General features: G+C 39.6%; 1 protein-coding gene across 1 annotated transcript in view; it reads right to left on the bottom strand.

Moving 5' to 3' along the window:
• Window positions 1–21,558, bottom strand: part of TRHDE (thyrotropin releasing hormone degrading enzyme) — a 465,860-nt gene that overhangs the window by 318,551 nt on the left and 125,751 nt on the right. The window contains exon 3 of the mRNA XM_055396175.2: window positions 11,094–11,220. Within this exon, the coding sequence (XP_055252150.1) occupies window positions 11,094–11,220 (127 nt within the window). The remainder of the gene's footprint in view (window positions 1–11,093; window positions 11,221–21,558) is intronic.

Below are 21,558 nucleotides of genomic sequence, written 5' to 3'. Positions count from 1 at the left end.
TTTCTTCAGTTCCATCTATAGCTCCATCTCTGCGGTGAAACTAGGTTCATCTAAACCATTTTTTTAGAGTCCACAAATGTGTTAATATCTGATATTTTAATCCATTGGAATGTTTGAGCAGGAGTGCAACGTCATCATGTAAGTTCAATATCCTTCCCCAAAACTGGGTAAATTCAAGCATCTCATTTTCTCAGACCACTTTAACTTCACAGTTCAATGAGGTTGAACTGTTGAGCTAGGCAAGAATGAGAACCATAGCTATGGAAATGTGAAGAAGTGATCAGACTCCAAACTCATTTAGATTGTGGAGTCAAAAAATTAAAAAATTTGTTGGCTTAGATATGTAACACGAAAGAAAAAGAGGGTAAATACAAGGATTTTTTTTATCTGAACAACTTTTGAAGGGATGAAGCTCTCCTTTACTGAGATAGGAAAGATTATGAAGGGAAGAAGATTGTTTAGGATCTGAAGATAAATTTGAGTATGTTAATTTGAGATATTCATTAGACATCCAAATGTAAATATCAAATAGCCAGTAGGATGTACAAGTTTGGAGTTGAGGAGCAAGACCCAAGATGGAAATGTAAATTTGGGAATCCAGTATCAGCAGATGGCATTTAAGCCATGAGGCTGGATGAAGTCACCACCAAGGCAGGTATCAAAGAGAAGAGAGGCAAAACCGGAGTCCTGGGCACTCCAGTGCTGAGCTGCTAGAGAGGGGAAGAAGAGAAAAAATTAGACTTCGAAAGAATGTCCGGTGAGAACAAACAAACCCCTCAAACAGGAAAATGCATTGCCTTGAAAGACAAATGAAAAATGTGTTTCAAGGATTTGGAAAGAGCAACTGTGTCGATACTGTTGACAGCTCAAGATGAAGACTGAGAATTGCCCATTGGATTTAGCAATGTGGAAGCATTATTGAACTTCACAAGAGCAGTTTTAATACAGTGTTGGGGGCAAAAACCTGATGCAGAGTGCACTCAAGAGACAAGAGAAAGCAAGAGATTGGAGTCAGTACAGACAGACAACTCTTTCAAGCAGTTTAGCTGTAAAATAATGGAGAGAAATGGCGTAGCAGCTGCAGTGAGTATGGATGTGTGTGGTTAGGTTGAAAGAGAATCAAGTTTTTAAAGCTGATGGGGAAAGACCCAATAAAGCAGGAGAACTGAAGATACAGGAAGGAGAAGAGAGAACTGCTGAAGGGATGTCCTTGAGCAACTGAGAGAGGATGGGGCCAGGAGCACCAAAGGAGAAGGTACCCAAGACGGGACCAACACCACCCACATCACCAGGAAAGAAAGCAGACCATACGGCACAAGGCTCGTGCAATGATGAATGACACAAGAAAATGCTGAAAGAAGTTATTTCCTGGGACCTCTTTGGTGTCCCAGTGGTTAAGAATCCACCTTGCAATGCAGGAGATACAGGTTCGATCCCTGGTCCAAGAAGATCTCACATGCCATGAGACAACTAAGCCTGTGCACCCCAACTACTGAAGCTTTCTTGCTTAGAGTCTGCACTCTGCAGCAAGAGAAGCCTCCACAATGAGAAGTCCTTACATCCCAATGATGGAGGAGAAAATGGCAACCCACTCCAGAGTTCTTGCCTGGAGAATCCCAGGGACAGGGGAGCCTGGCAGGCTGTCGCCACGGGGTCACAAGAGTTGGACACGACTGAGCAACCAAACTATGAACCTTATATCACAATGAAGAACAGCCCTTGCTCACAGCAACTGGAGAGAGCCCTGACACAGCAAAGAAGACACAGAAGACTCAAAGAAGATCCAAAGGAGACCCAAAGGAGACCCAAAGGAGACCCAAAGAAGACCCAAAGAGGATCCAAAGAGGATCCAAAGAAGATCCAAACAATTTTTTGAAAGTTATTTCCTAGTTTAAGAGCATAACTGAAAGGGCCAACTACCTCTGCTGTAATATGTAAAATAATGCTTCAGAGGCCTCTATAACTAAGTTCTGATTAAGTTAAATACTTTCTAAACTTGCATTTGTTTTCAGATAAAAAATATTTCACAAAACCCCTAATTAAATTAGTGAAAATTTATACTTAGGAGTAAATCCAAAATTGTGAAGCTCTGAAATTTTTAAAAGTAGAGAAGGAGGGAGGTGGGTGGTAAACAAACTGAACATGTCACAATATTGGCAAACTAGCTAAATAATGTAAAACTTCTCTTCCACTAGACTGTAAGCTTCTAGCGGAAGAGGCCATTTAAAGTCCACTGCTGAGTACAATACATATAGTAACTACTCAATAAACGCTTGTTGATTTAATTAGTTATTTCAGTTCTATAGCTGGTTTGTGTTGCATTAAACTCTCCATCCAGTGTACTTGTAGTTTGCTAGTTTATAGCAGTAACAATCTCATGCATCATTCCCACTAAAATGCATTGTTTTCATTGATTTGTTTATTTCTATTTTGCATTAGTAATTGAATATCATAAACACTGAGCATCATATATATGGTTTGCTTGCTAGTACAATCTTAGAAGTGTACAGCATGTAATAGCTGCAAAACAGCTTAACAAGAACAGTTAAATGGCCATATTATAGAATAATTAATGAAGGGGAAAATGCCTTGTTAAACTGTGTTAAAATAATTGTTAAATATTGAAGTAACTGTGTCCATTTTAATAGGGTTTGGTGTTGTTTCAGCACAAATGGTTGTCAGAATGAAGGTTAGCAACATATAAAAAATATTTTCAATTAAAAGGCATGATAACTGCTCTTTGGGTTGATGAGAAAATCACCACATGAAGGGTTTCTCAGAAATAAATTACCTTCATAAATGGGAGAGCATATTTATTTGATTCCTAAGAGGAAGGAAAAGGATAGTCATTTGAAGAAACTCACTTCTCTGGAGCACTTAGTAAACTAGAAGGCAAAGAACTGCCTCACCTGATTCCCTAAAAAATGCACTAGTAATGTTAACCCACAGAGAGACCTTTATGTTAGTTTCCATCAAGAAACTGTATCATTAAATAGCTCTAGTGTATATTCAAATATTTTTAGGAATTCTGATTGAAGAAAACATTTTGGGAGTGAACAGACATTATACATAATTAGATCAGACTATATAAAGACCATGTGCAGAATAGATAGCTAGTAGGAAGGTACTGGACAACACAGAGCTCACCTGGGTGTTCTGTGATGACTGGGGGGGTGGGACTGGGGGCGGGATAGGGGAGGGGGGAGGGGGAGGGTGCAGGGAGGAGGCAGGGAGGCTCACGAGGGAGGGAACATGTGTACACTTACAGCTGATTCACACTGCTGTACAGCAGACACCAACACAACATTATAAAGCAACTATCCTCCAACTAGAAATAAACATAAATGAAAAAAGAGCTTCTAGAGATTTTATTTTAGAAAGTACCACTCCAGTGTTCTTGCCTGGAGAATCCCAGGGACGGGGGAGCCTAGTGGGCTACCGTCTATGGTGTCGCACAGAGTCGGACACGACTGAAGCGACTTAGCAGCAGCAGCAGCAGCAGTATTACTTGAGGCTATCAATGAAACATATATATACTACTCAATATTTACCTAATAAAAAAAAGGTAAGAAAAGTCATAATTTTAAAAATCATATCTCTAATGATAACTCAAGTATGAGATGTATTGATATTCATTAAAATGAGAATAGTATTAAATGATTATCACCTCAAATGCACCCACTACTTAAAGAAAAAAGATATATAATCACAGAGACTGAAATCTATAACAGTCAACACAAATATTTCACGAAGGAAAAAACTCCAAAGCTTTACTACTCACAAATAGCAAATCCTCATCCTCAGCACCATCACCACCACCTCCATCATCAGTTCAGTTCAGTTCAGTTCGGTCGCTCAGTCGTGTCCGACTCTCCGCGACCCCATGAATCACAGCACGCCAGGCCTCCCTGTCCATCACCAACTCCCGGAGTTCACTCAGACTCAGGTCCATCGAGTCGGTGATGGCATCCAGCCATCTCATTCTCTGCCGTCCCCTTCTCCTCCACCCCCAACCTTTCCCAGCATCAGAGTCTTTTCCAGTGAGTCAACTCGTCTCATGAGGTGGCCAAAGTATTGCAGTTTCAGCTTTAGCATCAGTCCTTCCAATGAACACCCAGGATCGATCTCCTCTAGAATGGACTGGTTGGATCTCCTTGCAGTCCAAGGGCCTCCATCATCAACACCACAATAAAGAAATGGGTGTATCTGTCATAGCTTAAACATAACTCAATCATTAAAGCTAACCTTTCTTATTCACGCAGTTCAATAATGCAAGTCATCCCATAGCTTACCTATTCCATTATAGAAAAACAGACTTCACGGCTTTCCCTATCACACAGTTCTCAAAATGACTCCCCCTTACTTCCCCACCTTCAACTAAAGTTTTCTTTTTCCAGGACTCGAGTAAAGACGAGGCTTCTCTTTATGTGCATTCCACGCCTACAGCATTGCAATGACCCGCAGCCTTAACCATATGGTTCTACATTTTTGCCCTACAAACTTTTGGAGCTTAATTATATTCCATATAGTGTGAGTCTCTAATCTATTCATTCCTATAAAGATCATATTCTTTCCTTAATAAAATCACAACCTCCCTGAAGCCAGAAATTCTTCTTACAAAATAACTATGCTTCCTCTATAAGTACAGCAGTATGCTAGGAAAGTAATATATTCTTCATAAAAGCATGTTGTCCTTAAAAGAAGTAATCAAGCAAACTCCTTTATAGAACACACTGATTTACAAACTATATAGTAACAGCAAAGAAAACTGAAAACTACTTCCATAATTAATGGAAATTTAATAGGATGAATAACAAAATATTCCAATAGAAATCTGAGTCACTTTATCTGCCATTAATTGACTTTTAAAAAGTCCATCATGAAAAAAAACATTTAAAATACACATCTTCTGGTAATGAAACTGTAAGTCACACCTCTTTTTTAAACAAATTTTCTGTAAGAACCACATGTCACTTTTTAACAGGAACATGAAATTGACAAAAATAGCTATTCCATTATTCCCCTAGCAATCAAATTACTTAGTTTATTAAGGTGACTTAGATTTTAATTTCTGAATTCTCAAAATTTCTGGAATCTGTTTCACCAGATTCTTAAGATTCTGGAATTAAAAAACATGGTTTTGGATTACAAATCCACTATTTCCTGCTGTGTGATTCAAGAATATAGTCACTTAGTGCCTAAATTCTGTCACCTGGAAAATGTGGAAATAACAGCCTCAAAAGTCTGTAGTAAAGATTAAAGAGGTTAAAAGTGCAAAGCCTTTAAGAATGGCCCACACTTAATAAACACAAGCCCATTTGCTTTTGCAGTTATGTTCAACTGTTTTGAAAATAGGAGGAAAGATAAGTTAATTCTTTATATGTCTACAACAACCATCTTTTAAAGTAAACCTCCATGCCTCAGAGAGTTCTCGAGAAAATAGGGCACAGAGCTATAGAAAGCCTTGCTTTACTATATCAAGTAGACTCTACACCTTACATTACAACTTAGCACTAACGAAGAGAAAATCTTTACAAACTTTATACAAATACTATAGTATTAGTATAAGTTTCGTTAGACTAGTATACCAGGCTCCTCTGTCCATGGTATTCTCCGTGGATAAGAATATTCTCCAGGCAAAGACACTGCAGTGGGTAGCCATTCTCTTCTTCAGGGGATCTTTCTGGACCAGGGATTGAACCCGAGTCTCCTGCAATGCAGGCAGATTCTTTACTGTCTGAGCCAGCAGGGAAGCCTAATATAGTTTCAAATATCTAATAGATTTAAAAACAAACATTTACACAGCACACACTGGCTGCCTATTTGGGCTTTAAAACGTTACAGGAATATTGTTATGCAACAAGGTGAATCAATCTTGTTCTAACAGCAAGCATCAGGATTCCTCTTAGGGAACTACTCTGAGAAACTACTTGGAGTGAAACTTAAATCCTTAGAGATGAGCTAATATGAGATGATACAGTGGCAGAGAAAGGTAAACTGTTCAGCATTAGAAATGAACAAGAATTTGAGAAGAGAGAAGACATAGCTGAGTTTATGGCAGAACAACAAAGTGATATTTTTAAGAAAAGAAGGATTCAGTATTAGGTTTTAAAGGTTTGTTTTGGGATTCTGCAATGTCTAACACTGGGCTGGAAGAAGCACAAGCTGGAATCAAGATTGCAGGGAGAAATATCAATAACCTCAGATATGCAGATGACACTACCCTTATGGCAGAAAGTGAAGAGGAACTCAAAAGCCTCCTGATGAAAGTGAAAGAGGAGAGTGAAAAGGTTGGCTTGAAGCTCAACATTCAGAAAACAAAGATCATGGCATCTGGTCCCATCACTTCATGGGAAATAGATGGAAAAACAGTGGAAACAATGTCAGACTTTATTTTGGGGGGCTCCAAAATCACTGCAGATGCTGATTGCAGCCATGAAATTAAAAGACGCCTGCTCCTTGGAAGGAAAGTTATGACCAACCTTGATAGTATATTAAAAAGCAGAGACATTACTTTGCCAACCAAGGTCCATCTAGTCAAGGCTATGGTTTTTCCCGTGGTCATGTATGGATGCGAGAGTTGGACTGTGAAGAAAGCTGATCGCCGAAGAATCGATGCTTTTGAACTGTGGTGTTGGAGAAGACTCTTGAGAGTCCCTTGGACTGCAAGGAGATCCAACCAGTCCATTCTAAAGGAGATCAATCCTGGATGTTCATTGGAAGGACTGATGCTAAAGCTGAAACTGCAATACTTTGGCCACCTCATGAGACGAGTTGACTCACTGGAAAAGACTCTGATGCTGGGAAAGGTTGGGGGCGGGAGGAGAAGGGGATGACAGAGAATGAGATGGCTGGATGGCATCACCGACTCTGTGGACGTGAGTTTGAGTGAACTCCGGGAGTTGGTGATGGACAGGGAGGCCTGGCGTGCTGTGGTTCATGGGGTCGTGGAGAGTCGGACACGACTGAGCGACTGAACTGAACTGAATGTCTAACACCCCGACATTCACACTGGCACACATCTCTGCAAACCTTCAGTATGGTCAGGTCAACTGGTGGACAGTGTTCTTATCCATGTGTTTCCTCTCCAGGTTTTCTAATGCAAATCAAATAAAGAGGCAAGTTCCCATCCCCCTTGATGTAGCTTGGGACAGGAACAACATATGAGGTGAGGAAGTGATCTGTTCACAGAAACGATGCTTATCAAGAGGTTAGCATTTTTAAAACACAAATATTTCTCCTTGTCCATTAGAACTCTCCCATGGGGAATTTTCAGAAATGCTGGTCTGTGATCTGCACTCACAGTCTCTAGTTTCTGCTTCCTCTCCCCAGTGTACCCCTATTTGTTCTTGAACACACCCATCAGGACTTTGACCTAAAACCACTCCTGCCAAGGTCACTAGTTACTTTCCCACGGTAGCCTCAGTGTATGATCTCTCAGTCCTCATCTGTCTTCACTAGATGCCTAGAAACATCTCATATACCTGCTTCTATAGCGTCTTAATCAATTGCTTCCTCCCCATAGCCCTTCTCTAGCTCCAAATCTCTCTAACCTCTAAACATCAGATCAGTCCTTCCTTGCTCCTATTCTCTTTCTACCTGCTCTCACAACCTTGGTGATCCCATCCAGCCTCATAGTGTTATCCATCATAACACACTGGCAAACGTGTGTCTCTAGCTGGATTCCTCAACCAATTTCCATATTCATAAATTCAACTGTCTACTTGAATTTCCTAGAGACATCAAGCTGCCACTTAAATGTTTAAAATGATCTCTTTCCACAATCCTTTCTCAGCAAACGACAATTCCATCCTTCTAGTTATAAGGCACAAAATCTTGGAATCACTCACAGTACCTCTCTTTCCCTCAGATCTCACATCTGGCTCATCACTGTCTCTACTTCCAAGATCTGCCTAGAATTGTCTTCTGACTATCTCCCTCTTAAGATCCCAGTCCAAGCAACTAAAACTGCCTGCATTTTGCCATAGCCTCTTAACTGGTTTTCGTGTCTCTCCTTTCTCCCTACATCAGGTCTTTCCATCTCAGCATCATTAATAACCCTTGCTTGTAGGAGACTGACACACGCACTGTGGGACATCTAGCAGCACCGCTAGTCTCTCCCACTAAATGCCAGCAGTACACTCTACCAGTCCCTCTTGAGTTATGAGAAACAGAAACATCTTCAGATATTATCAAGTGCCTCTGAGGGACAAAATCACCCTCGGTGGAGAACCACTGCCTTACAGTGTATTCAACCTAGTGAATACACTTTTACAACAGAAACCAGATAATGTAATACTTCTGCTCAAAACTGAACAATAAATCTCCATCTTATTAAAAAAACAAACAAAATCCTTACCACAGCCTGCTGGCCCTATATTTGTCACCCTCTCATCACTCCTTGACCTCATCTGCTATTTCTCAACCCATTATATCACTCTCCTCCAGTCATACTTGCCTCTTTGCTATTCCTCAAATACATGAAAGCCGGCATCTCAAAATCTGGGCACTGTGTTCCTTCCGGCTAGAGTCCTTGCTCCATGATATCCCCTTGGCTTACCCCTTCACTCCCTTAAGTTCTCTGCTCCAAAGACAGCTTCCCAATAAAGCTTTCAATATCCCCCCATTTAAAAACTTCAGCCTTTTCTCCATGCCCCAGCTGCTCCCCACACTTCCTACCCTACACTCTATCTCTGTTTTTTATTTGTCTAGTTTGGGCTGGGCTGGGTCTTTGTTGCCATGTGCAGGCTTTCTCCAGTTGTGGCCAGCGGGGTCTACTCTAGGCATGGGCACAGGCTTCTCACTGCGGTGGCTGCTCTTGCTGTGCAGCACCAGCTCCAGGACGCGTGGGCTTCGGGAACTTTGGCTTCTCATCTCAGTAGTCGTGGCTCGAGGGCACTGGAGTGCAAGCTCAGTAGTTGTGGCACACAGCTTAGCTGCCCCGTAGCATGTGGGATCTTCCTAGACCAGGGATCAAACGCATATCCCCTGAATTTCAAAGTGGACTCCCAACCACTAGACCACCAGGGAAGCCCTCTAGCTTTATTTTATTGGTACTTGTCTTCATTTGATATGCTACGCTGCTGCTGCTGCTTAGTGGCCTCAGTCCTGTCTGACTCTGTGCGACCCTATGGACTGTAGCCCACAAGGCTCCTTTGCCCATGGAATTCTCCAGACAAGAGGACCAGATGGGCTGTCATTTCCTTCTCCAGCGGGGATAAAAAGTAAGGATTTGTCCAAATGCTTCTGTGCTTCAGAATTTTTATGTAGGGAGTATTTGGAAAGCATACTTACAAATCTATTAACATGTAGTTCTAAATATCCACAGGTATATTTAAAAAAGTAGAGTTTAAGAGAAAATGTACAAACTGCAGGGGCTGTGGAAATTCCCCTAGATACATAAAAAGGAATGCGCTGGGGTAAGTCAAATCATTCAATTATATATGCCATAAGGTAACTTACCATGTAATAGTAACAGTGAACACAGCTCTTTTCTATGGATGAAAGCCCACATAGTTCAATTGTGAGTGAAAGAGAGGAACAGAATGCTTCCTGCTGCAAGCAGAAGGTTACAGGGAACCCCCCCAAAGTTATAAATTGAGCTCCTCTTCTGATTACCGATCTGAAGGGGATGAAGATCCACACTTTATCTCTCTTGCTGAATGTGCAGCACAGGCATTGGTGAATTTTACATCACGGTCAAGCTGGGACAGCCCCAGCCTGCCTTACCTGGAGGAGAGAAGTGTCGCCCCACGCAAATGGGGCCAGGTCTGCCTTTCTGCCCTGGGTGCCCACCAGGGAGATCTCAGTACAACAGATCCTGATAGGGAAGTTGATATTGAGGGGGGAATAAAGAAGGCAGAATAAAACAAAACACAGATCTTATTTGAAATAAAAATTTGTTTAGAAATTTGAAAGAAAAGCTTAGAGATTCTAAGCTTATATGTTTCAAAAGACCTCAGAATTTTGTACCATCACTCATTAAAACTGCATGCTGTACCCATTGACAACATCATCAACTATGCTATCTATTTTCTGAATCGCTGATGGTGAGACCACTAAATCTACACAGCAGGCAGTTACTTTAGTGAAATAGGCCCATGTCCAGAGAGAGAGAAGAACTTGTGGTTCAAATGTTAATACTTTTGATCAGGTAAGTACTTTATTTTTGTCAGTAAGTGATAACTCTTGTGTAGATGTTGATTAACAATGTTCCTGAGAAGGAAAATGGATGGGGAAGAAGGGCTGAGGAACAACAGTGATGATGTAATATTTCAAAACAGGTTTTCTGAGAAGCAAAAATAACTTCAGCATTTCTAATGGATATAGGATATATATATAAATATACCCTTTCTAACTTCCTGGAACATCATAGCTCACTCCCTGAAAAAGCAGCAGTTTCATTCAAATTAGGATGACAAAATTCATTCATATAACAATTATTCATAGAACAAATAATAATTGAACGTACTCTCTTTGTGAAAGAAAGACATGTGAATACAATCTCCATCATCGCAATTTTCCTCGTCTCTTGCTTTTACTCTACTTACTATAACTGTGTACTCAAAATGTGACTGACTGAACAAAAGTAATCTGAGGGGTAACCAATAAATTCAAGTCTGACATCTGAGAATTAGGAAACAGAAGCCAATCAATGAGTGCCTTCTTAGTGTGAAATACTGAATAGTTCTGGGAATCATCTAGACCTACTTTGAAATCCCAGCTCCTTTTCTGATTGGCTGTCTGAGTGAATTCAGACTCCCAGGTCTCAGTTCCCTTATGTGGAAAGTATTCTAACAGTACCCACCCACAGAGCAGTTACAGGATTAAATGAGGTGTTCGCAAGCACCTCTCCATAGTACTTATTCAACGAATTAGCTATTTGGGTTATCTTTTGGAAGCTTAAACTTCCATAATGCCTTTCTTAATTCCTATGAGCAACACTAAATTTTATTTTACCTCTTCAGAAGAAACTATTTTCTGTTCTCATCTTCTCTAAAAATAAAACCCTTGGAATGTTTCAGATACATGCATGAGTAAGAAATTTCACTTCCAAGGAGTCCTTCCAACACAATAACCAAGAAAATTCTTACCTAGTTTTGGCAAGGAATAGGGCACTTTAAAGTAGTCTTCATAAAATTCTATTAATCTCTTTGCTATATGGAGCGCATAGTCCCCGGATCCTCTTCTGATAGCATCGGGTCTTGCATACAAGCGTACCTAATTTAAAATATATATAAAAGTTACTTTAGCCTTTGATACTCAAATTTTATCTTCCCCGCATGTATGAATCTACACAAATCACTTCGAATACTACAAAAATTAAGCAGTATTCTTGTTCATATATCAAAGCACACTGGGACTGAAAGAACCAAACTTAAACAATTAAAGTAACCAAGTTGAGCAAATCACAATTTCCCAGCTTTACAAGTTGACACAGGGAAGATTTATACACCTTGCATCAAAATAAATATTTACAGTTATCACTTACATGTGCTTGCTAGAGATAGGAAGGTATGGTGGATTAGTATAATGGTTCCCTGACTATGTTGAAAGCAGGCAGGATATGGTGACTCGGCAGGAGAGAAAATTCATGGTTTGTTAAAGATATACTGCAACAAGCTTTGGAAGTATTACCAGGCTGAACAAAAAACTAATTTATGCTTCTACTTTTCTTTGGAACCAACTATCCAACTGTCCTTATTCTCAATATGCAAAGCAGGAATAGAAAACTCTTCATGTACATAAATGATTGCCATTCTTGAAGGCTGTCTTGAGGAAGGCAACTGCTCCTGGCTTCAAAACCAGCTGAAATAATTCATATTTCTAACACAATCCAGATACTTAATATTGATTTTCAAATCAAGCATTGTGTATTATCTAGTCCTTGGCCAAAAGGAGCCTGAGGCAAATAACATAAAACTGAACAAAACTAACAACTGTACAGAAAAGGTTAAAATGAGATTAGTTTTCTTAAAGCTTTCATAAAGCTATCCAGCATCTTTCTTTCCAAAGGCTAAATCTATTTTTCACAGATGTGGTCCCTAATCCTCATATCAATTCTGTGAATAAGAAATATGTGCTTTGTGGAGCAGCGGAGAGCCCTGCAGCCCAGGAGTTGGGTTTTATTCCTACTCTGCCGCTAACTAAGCTATGTGATATTGAACAAATTACTTAACCTCTTCCAGCCTCAAAAGTTCTCCTTTATAAAATGAAGGCATTGGCCACCAGCTGGTTGCTAAAGTGCTTTTCAGTCCTAAAACACATTACTTCCAATCCCATTTTACAGATAAAAGATCTCTGCAAATCACTAAAAATGTAAATAGATGACTCTGTATGTGGAAATGTATATATATGTACAACAGGAAGACACAGGAAAGCTGCACACAATCATATAAAAATTGATTTTACAATTAACTCTTTATTATGCTTGCTTCAGGAAAGAGAACAGAGATGGGTGTAATCAAAAAGAGCAAAATGTCAACAAAAATACATTCTGACTTTGTTAGAAAGATCTGTAATTCAACAATATATTCACCAAAGTCAACAACTATTATTTACTGAATGGTGAGATGCCTTCCCACCGGACAGTCAAATGAAATAGCAAATGTTGTTCACAGTCACCTGCAGTTTTGGTTGGCAGGAGGATGAAACCACAAACTATCAGGAGACACCATCTGCGACAGCAGAACCTAACACTCTCAGAGAGACAGTGGTTATGATCTCCTACCCTTGACATCAACTGCTTATAAACATGAAAGGTCTTGAATTCCCAAAAAGCAGATCCTAAGGAAAACATGAGTGTACAGATGATTTATTAAGGAAGTGTTCTCAAGGGGAAACCTACAAGGGAGCAAGGGAAGCAATATAAGAAAACATAAAAAGCCAAGCAAGGGTGCAATTTCAAGTGAAGTCCTGGGCTCAACCTAATCCTATGGGGAGTCCTAGCTTGTAAATTGCACTGGTGAGTTTGTGCTGCCTTGAAGCAAGAGAGCTCCCATATTCCTGCTCCTCAGTCATTGGATACTGGCTACCAAGGGGAAAGCATTAAATTCCAGGAGTTTTCTTTTGGAGCATCTGGATGACATAGTTCCAGTGGCTCAAGGATAGCCCTTGGGAGAAGAGTTCAGACATGAGCTGTTAGAAGCAGAACAGTGAGAGCTGGGGGATAAGCACGGCAAACAGAAAGGAGACCTGGTCTGTGCACTGACAGCACACACCACAGACAAGAATCATTCATGCCTGCATTCGTTCACTCAATATTTATTTGGCACCTGTTTTGCACCAGGGCCGGGACTAAGCCTTTTTAACTTAGTGATGAAGGCAGGTTCTCTAATTCAGGATGATCCAAAACATTACTGAGAACAATAAGCAATAAAGGTGGAATTCCAATTCTCAAAGACCTTCCCATTCATAGGTAAATTAGATTATAATAACAGGTAAGGATACATGCCCAATGAATGGTAAACTCTAAGTGCCAAGTGGATACTGAGGAGAATAGATAGTTTTCAGAAGGTTCAAGGTGAAGTAAATAGTAAATTCATACGCAAACCATAACCAGGACCATTGCAAAATAATGCAGGAAAAGGTCACTGATTTTATTCCTAAGAAACATCATTGATTTTAGTAGAAACATGGCCATTCCTATCAGTCAACTCTACCAGTCAGTCAAGCTATCTATAGGCCCAGACAAGAGATGCACAATTAAATCCGTCTACTTGTCAAGATTTGATGGAAATGATTCAATTTAAGAGAGAAGCATACACATGTTTAGTACAGTGTCTTCATTTGCTCATTTAAACATTTATTGCACATCTGCTATGTGCCAGGCATTGTACTAGAGAGCAGAAATAGAACAATACAAATTTCTGCCACAAAATAAACAAAGAATTTACTTTTACTTCTCTTAAGAGGCTCACAATGTGGAGAACCAAACTAATCAACAGCAAAATACAATGTGAGAACTATAACTGCATTTTGCCTTCCCTCCCATTACAACCTGACCTCCCGTGGTGTAATAGAATGAACACCCATTGCAAAGGACTGAGCTCCTGTCTGAGGCCAAACCACAGTCTCTCCTTCCTGCCTGTTCAAAGACATCGTTCTCGAAATTCTCCCCTTCATGTCCTGCATCACCAATTTAGGCTCCCATACTGGATCCTTTTCATCAGCAAAGACTCTGTATCATTTCCTATGTTTAAGAAAAAATCTTTCTTGACTACAATTCCTCAAGCTATGGTTTCCAGCAAGAGTCCTTGAAAGAGTTTTCTATATAGTTAGAATTAGCATGGAATTTCTATATAATTAGAATATAATTTACTTAACTTTACTTCTATGTAGTTAGAATTAACATCTTTCCTTACTTTCCTTTTATATAGTTAGAATTCACATATGACTAGAACACTCTCAAAATGAAAAGTAGCACTTAGCCTGAGATAATAGGTATCTCCTGGACTCTGGGGAGGTTCCCCTGGAGAAGGAAATGGCAACCCACTCCAGTATTCTTGCCTGGAAAATGCCAAGGACAGAGGAGCCTGGTAGGCTACAGTCCATGGGCTCACAAGAGTCGGACACAACCGAGTGACTAAGCCACAGTCAGGGTGGTTGCCCATTTATACTTCCTGTTCCCAGTCTCTCTTGCATTCGCCACCACAAGGCTTTTATTCCCACTGCTCCACCAAACCTGCTCTCATCTACGTCACTACTGGCCCCAGGATGCCAAATCCATCAGCTCCCAGTCTTCGACATGCTTAGCTTAGCAGCAGCATTTGACACAGTGGATCCTCTCCCCTCTTTCAAAGGCTTTCTTCACTTGACTTCAATCTTTCTTTCCTTCCATCTGACTGATCACTCCTTATCAGTCTCTCAGCTGATTCATCCTCATCCTCTCCCTCACTCCTCTCACTTCTTAATATTGGAAGGTCTCAGATTTCAAAGCATAGACCTCATTTCTCTGCCTACACTCAGTCCCTTGGAGATGGCAGCAAGTCTCATAGTTATAAATACTATATAGATGCTGAAGACCAACCCCATAATTCCAGACTTCCAACTGCCCACTGGACATCTCCATTTGGATACTGAACAAGCATCTCAAACTTAACATGTCTAAAATCCAAACTCCCAATCATTTTCTCTTTTCCCTCTCTCTCATATGCATAGATGCGCACACACACACACACACACACACACACCCCAACCCTCCAGAAGTATTTCCTCCAACTGCCCAAGTCCAATACCTCAAAACCATCCTTGTTTGCCCTCTTTCACACTCAAGGAAGACTCAAGAGAGACAAAATCAGAAAAGTGAAGAGAGGCATACTGATAACTAAAGAAAAACTTCAAATTTAAGAAGGACTTCTAAACCAAATTGTAGATGATTAATTTACTGCTATAGGCATAGGCAGAGTCAAGGATTTTAAGCTACAGAATGACATAATCAGAATTAAGTTTTCAGCTGCAGTCCCGGCGGCTGCAGAGAAGGAGGGAGGGAAGCACAAAGCTGACTGCGTACTGCGAGAGATCAAACACTGAGCCCCTGGAGTGGAAGCACTGACTCCAACTTCCTAGACCACCAGAGAACTAACCCTAGGGAGTATCAGATAGAGAGAACTCACAGAAAGAAACCACTTGAATACAAGACCTGGCATCACCCAACCACCAGGAGCACCCTGTGCAGGATGCCTCATCTAAACAACAAAACAAAAATACAAACCCAATCTTCAGGAGACAGGATCACCACCTCACTCAGCCTTGCCCATCACAGGAAAAACAAACAAAAACTCAACACAAATCTCACCCTACAAGAAGCTCACACAAACCACTTGATCAACTTCAGAAGAGAAGAGACCAAAAGGAAGAAAGAATTCAACCTTCTTCAAGGAAAGAATTCAACTTTCCTTGAAGCCTGGGAAAAAGAGATCTCAAACACAATAACTTAAATAAAATAAAAAGGCAGAGAAATACTGCACAAATGAAGGAACAAGCTAGAAACACAGAAGTCCTAGTAAATGAAGAGGAAATAGGAAAATTACCTGAGAAAGAATTCAGAAAAATGATAGTAAAGATGACCAAAAACCTTGAAAACAAAATGGAGAAAATGCAAGAATCAATTCACAAAAACCTAGAATAATTAAAGAATAAGAATACAGAGACAAGCAACACAATTGCTGAAATTAAAAATACTCTAGAAGGAATCAATAGCAGAATATCTGAAGCAGAAGACCGAATCAGTGAACTGGAAGATAAAATGGTGGAAAAAACTTCTGAAGAGCAGAATAAAGTAAAAAGAATGAAAAGAGCTGAGGACAGTCTCAGAGACCTCTGGGGCCATATCTAACACACCAACATTTGAATTATAGGGTTCCGGAGAAGGCAATGGCAAGCCACTCCAGTACTCTTGCCTAGAAAAATCCCATGGTTGGAGCAGCCTGGTAGGCTGCAGTCCGTGGGGTCGCTAAGGGTTGGACACGACTGAGCGACTTCACTTTCACTTTTCACTTTCACACATTGGAGAAGGAAATGGCAACCCACTCCAGTGTTCTTGCTTAGAGAATCCCAGGGACGGGGGAGCCTGGTGGGCTTCCATCTATGGGGTCACACAGAGTCAGACACAACTGAAGTGACTTAGCAGCAGCAGTAGCAGCAGAAGAAGAAGAGAAAAAGAAAGAGTATGAGAAAATTTTTGAAGAGATTATAGTTGAAAATTTCCCCAACATGGAAAAGGAAATAGTCTATCTTGTCTAAGAGGCACAAAGAGTCCCATACAGGATAAACCAAAGGAGAAACATACCAAGACACATACTAACCAAACTAACAAAGGCTAAACACAAAGAAAGAATAGTAAAGCAGCAAGGGAGAAGCAACAAGAAACATAAAAGGGAAACCCCATACACTTAACAGCTGATCTTGCAGCAGAAACTCTTCAGGCCAGAAGGGAATGGCAGGACATATTTAAAGTACTGAAAGGGAAAAATCTACAACCAAGATTGCTGTACCCAGCAAGGATCTCATTCAAAATTGATGGAGAAATAAAAAGCTGTTCAGGCAAGCAAAAGTTAAGAGAATTTAGTACCACCAAACCAGCTTTACAACAAATGCTCAACGGACTTATATAGTCAAGAAATACAACAGAAGAAAAAAGATCTACAAAATCAACCCCAAACAATTAGAAAATAGCCATCGGAACATATATATATCAATAATTACTACAAATGTAAACGGATTAATGCTCCAACCAAAAGACACAGACTGGCTGAATGGATACAAAAACAAGACCCATATATATGCTGTCTACAAGAAACCCACCTCAGACCTCAAGACACATATAGACTGAAAGTGAGAGGATGGAAAAATATATTCCATGAAAATGGGAAGCAAAATAAAACTGGAGTAGCAATCCTCATATCAGACAAAATAGACCTTAAAATAAAGAATATTATAAGAGATAAAGAAGGACACTACATAATGATCAAGGGATCAATCCAAGAGGAAGACATAACAATTGTAAATATCAGGAGATCCAACCAGTCCATTCTAGAGGAGATCAATCCTGGGTGTTCATTGGAAGGACTGATGCTAAAACTGAAACTCCAATACTCACTGGAAAAGATTCTGATGCTGGGAGGGATTGGGGGCGGGAGGAGACGGGGACGACAGAGAATGAGATGGCTGGATGGCATCACCAACTCAATGGACATGAGTTTGAGTGAACTCCAGGAGTTGGTGATGGACAGGGAGGCCTGGCATGCTGTGATTCATGGGGTCGCGAAGAGTCAGACACGACTGAGCGACTGAACTGAACTGAACTGATGCACCCAACATAGGAGCACCTCAATACATAAGATAAACACTAACAGACATAAAAGGAGAAATTGACAGTAACACAATAATAGTAGGATACTTTAACACCCCATTCATACCAATGGACAGATCATCAAAACAGAAAATTAAAAAGGAAACACAAGTCTTAAATGATACATTAGATGAGATGGCTCTCATTGATATCTTCAGGACATTCATCCAAATGCAGAAGAATACACCTTCTTCTCAAGTGCACATGGAACAGTCTCCAGGGTAGACCACATCTTGGGTCACAAATCAAACCTCAGTAAATTTAATAAAATTGAAGTCATATCAGCATCTTCTCCGACCACAATGCTATCAGACTAGATATCAATTACAAGGAAAATAAACAACTGTGAAAAACAGAAACACATGGAAATTAAATAGATAAACACACACATTTCTAAATAACCAACAGGTTACTGAAGAAATCAAAAGGGAAATCAAAAAATTTCTAGAAACAAATGACAATAATAACATGACAACTAAAAACCTATGGGATGCAGCAAAAGCAGTTCTAAGAGGAAAGTTTATAGCAATACAATCCTATCTCAAGAAACAAGAAAAACATCTAATACAACCTAACTTTACATCTAAAGCAACTGGAAAAAGAAGAATTCAAAAAAAATTAGTAGAAGGAAAGAAATCATAAAGATCCAAGCAGAAATAAAGGAAAAAGAAATGAAAGAAATGATAGTAAAGATTAATAAAACTAAAAACTGGTTCTTTGAGAAGATAAACAAAACTGACAAACTCTTAGCCAGACTCATCAAGAAAAAAAGAGAGAAGAATCAAATAAACAAAATTAGAAATGAAAAAGGAGAGTTTACAACAGACAATGCAGAAATACAAAGGATTATAAGACACGATTATGAACAACTATACGGCAATAAAATAGATACCCTGGAAGAAATGGACAGATTCTTAGAAAAGTTCAATCTTCCAAGACTGAACCAGGAAGAAATAGAAATTATGAACAACTCAATTACAAGCACTGAAATTGAAGCTGTGATCAAAAATTTCCCAAAAACAAAAGCCCAGGACCAGACAGCTTCACGGGAGAATGCTATCAAACATTTAGAGAAGAGCTAAAGCCTATCCTTCTAAAACTCTTTCAAAAAATTGCAGAGGAAGGATCACTTCCAAACTCATTCTACGAGGCCACCATCAACCTGATACCAAAGCCAGACAAAGACAACACACAAAAAGAGAAAACTGCAGGCCAATATCACTGATGAACATAGATGCAAAAATCCTCAACAAAATTTTAGCAAACAGAATTCAGCAACACATAAAAACGCTCATTCACCATTATGAAGTTGGGTTTATTCCAGGGATGCAAGGATTCTTCAATATATGGAAATCAATCAATGTGATACACCATATTAACAAACTGAAATATAAAACCATATGATCATCTCAATAGATGCAGAAAAAGCCTTTGACAAAATTTAGCACCTATTTATGATTAAAACTCTTCAAAAAAAGGCATAGAAGGAACCTACCTCAACATAGTAAAGGCCATATATGACAAGCCTACAGCAAACATTATTCTCAATGGTGAAAAACTGAAAGCCTTCCCTGTAAGACTAGGAACAAGATAAGGGTGTCTGCTTTTGCCACTAGTATTCAACATAGTTCTGGAAGTCCTAGCTATAGCAATCAGAGAAGAAAAAGTAATAAAAAGAATCCAGATTGGAAAAGAAGTAAAACTCTCACTGTTTGCAGATGACATGATACTGTACATAGAAAACCCTAAAGATAGTATCAGAAAATTACTAGAACCAATCAGTGAATTTAGCAAAGTTGCAGGATACAAAATCACTTGCATTTCTATATACTAACAATGAAAATCAGAAAGAGCAATTAAGGAATCAATCACATTCACCATTGAAACAAAAAGAATTAAATATCTAGAAATAAACTTACCTAAGGAGACAGAGGAACTATACACAGAAAATTATAAGACAGTAATGAAAGAAATCAAAGATGATATAAACAGATGGCGAGATATTCCATGTTCCTGGGTAGGAAGAATCAATATTGTGATTGATGACTATACTACCAAATGCAATCTACAGATTTAATGCAATTCATATCAAATTACCAATGGCATTTTTCACAGAACTAGAACAAAACATTTCACAATTCATATGGAAACAGAAAAGACCCCAAATAGCCAAAGCAGTTTTGAGAAAGAAGAATAGAGCTGGAGGAATCAACCTTCCTGATGTCAGGTTATTCTACAAAGCCACAGTCATCAAGACAGCATGACACTGGCACAAAAACAGAAATATCAACCAATGGAACAAGATAGAAATCCCAGAAATAAACCCATTTACCTATGGGTACCTTATTTTTGACAAAGGAGGCAAGAATATACAATGGGGCAAAGACAGCCTCTTCAATAAATGGTGCCGGGAAAACTGGACAGCTACATGTAAAAGAATGAAATTAGAACACTTCCTAACACTACACACAAAGATAAAATGGATTAAAGACCTAAATGTAAGACCAGAAACTATAAAACTCTTAGAGGAAAACATAGGCAGAACACTCGATGATATAAATCAAAGCAAGATCCTCTATGACCCACCTCCTAGAGTAATGGAAATAAAAACAAAAGTAAACAAGTGAGACCTGATTAAACTTAAAAGCTTTTGCACAGCAAAGGAAACTATAAGAAAGGTGAAAAGACAACCCTCAGAATGGGAGAAAATAATAGCAAATGAAACAACTGACAAAGGATTACTTTCCAAAATATACAAGCAGCTCATACACCTCAACACCAAAAAACAAACAACCCAAATCAGAAAGTGGGAAAAAGACCTAAACAGACATTTCTCCAAAGAAGACATACAGATGGCTAACAAACACATGAAAAGATGCTCAACATCACTCATTATTCAGTTCAGTTCAGTTCAGTTCGGTCGCTCAGTCGTGTCCGACTCTTTGCGACCCCATGAATCACAGCACGCCAGGCCTCCCTGTCCATCACCAACTCCCGGAGTTCACTCAAACTCATGTCCATCGAGTCGGTGATGCAATGCAAATCAAAACCACAATGAGATATCACCTTACAGCAGTCAGAATGGCCCTCGTCAAAAAGTCTACAACAATAAAGGCTGGAAAGGGTGTGGAGAAAAGGGAACTCTCTTGCACTGTTGGTGGGAATGTAAACTGATACAGCCACTATGGAATACAGTACGGAAATTCCTTAAAAAACTAGGAATAAAACCACCATATGACCCAGCAATCCCATTCTAGGCATATACCCTGAGGAAACCAAAACTGAAAGAGACCCATGTTTCCCATTGTTCATTGCCCACTATTTACAATAGCTAGAACATGGAAGCAACCTAGATGTCCATCGACAGATGAATGGATAAAGACGTTGTGATACATATACAGAATGGAATATTAGTCAGTCTTAAAAAGGAATGCATTTGAGTCAGTTCTGATGAGGTGGATGAACCTAGAACCTATTATACAGAGTGAAGTGAGTCAGAAAGAGAACGATAAATACCGTATTCTAACACATATATGGAATCTAGACAAATGGTTCTGAAGAATTTACCTACAGGGCAGCAATGGAGAAACAGACATCAAGAATAGACTTACAGACGTGGGGAGAGGGGAGGAGAGGGTGAGGTGCATGGAGAGAGTAACATGGAAACTCACACCACCATATGTAAAATGGATATCCAACGGGAATTT

Source organism: Moschus berezovskii, chromosome 6 (assembly GCF_049115385.1).
Source record: "Moschus berezovskii isolate FMDL1 chromosome 6, NW_MosBer_1.0, whole genome shotgun sequence".
NCBI lineage: Eukaryota > Metazoa > Chordata > Mammalia > Artiodactyla > Moschidae > Moschus > Moschus berezovskii.
The sequence above is the reverse complement of the archived record's forward strand: the minus strand, read 5'-3'. Positions and strand labels throughout refer to the sequence as shown.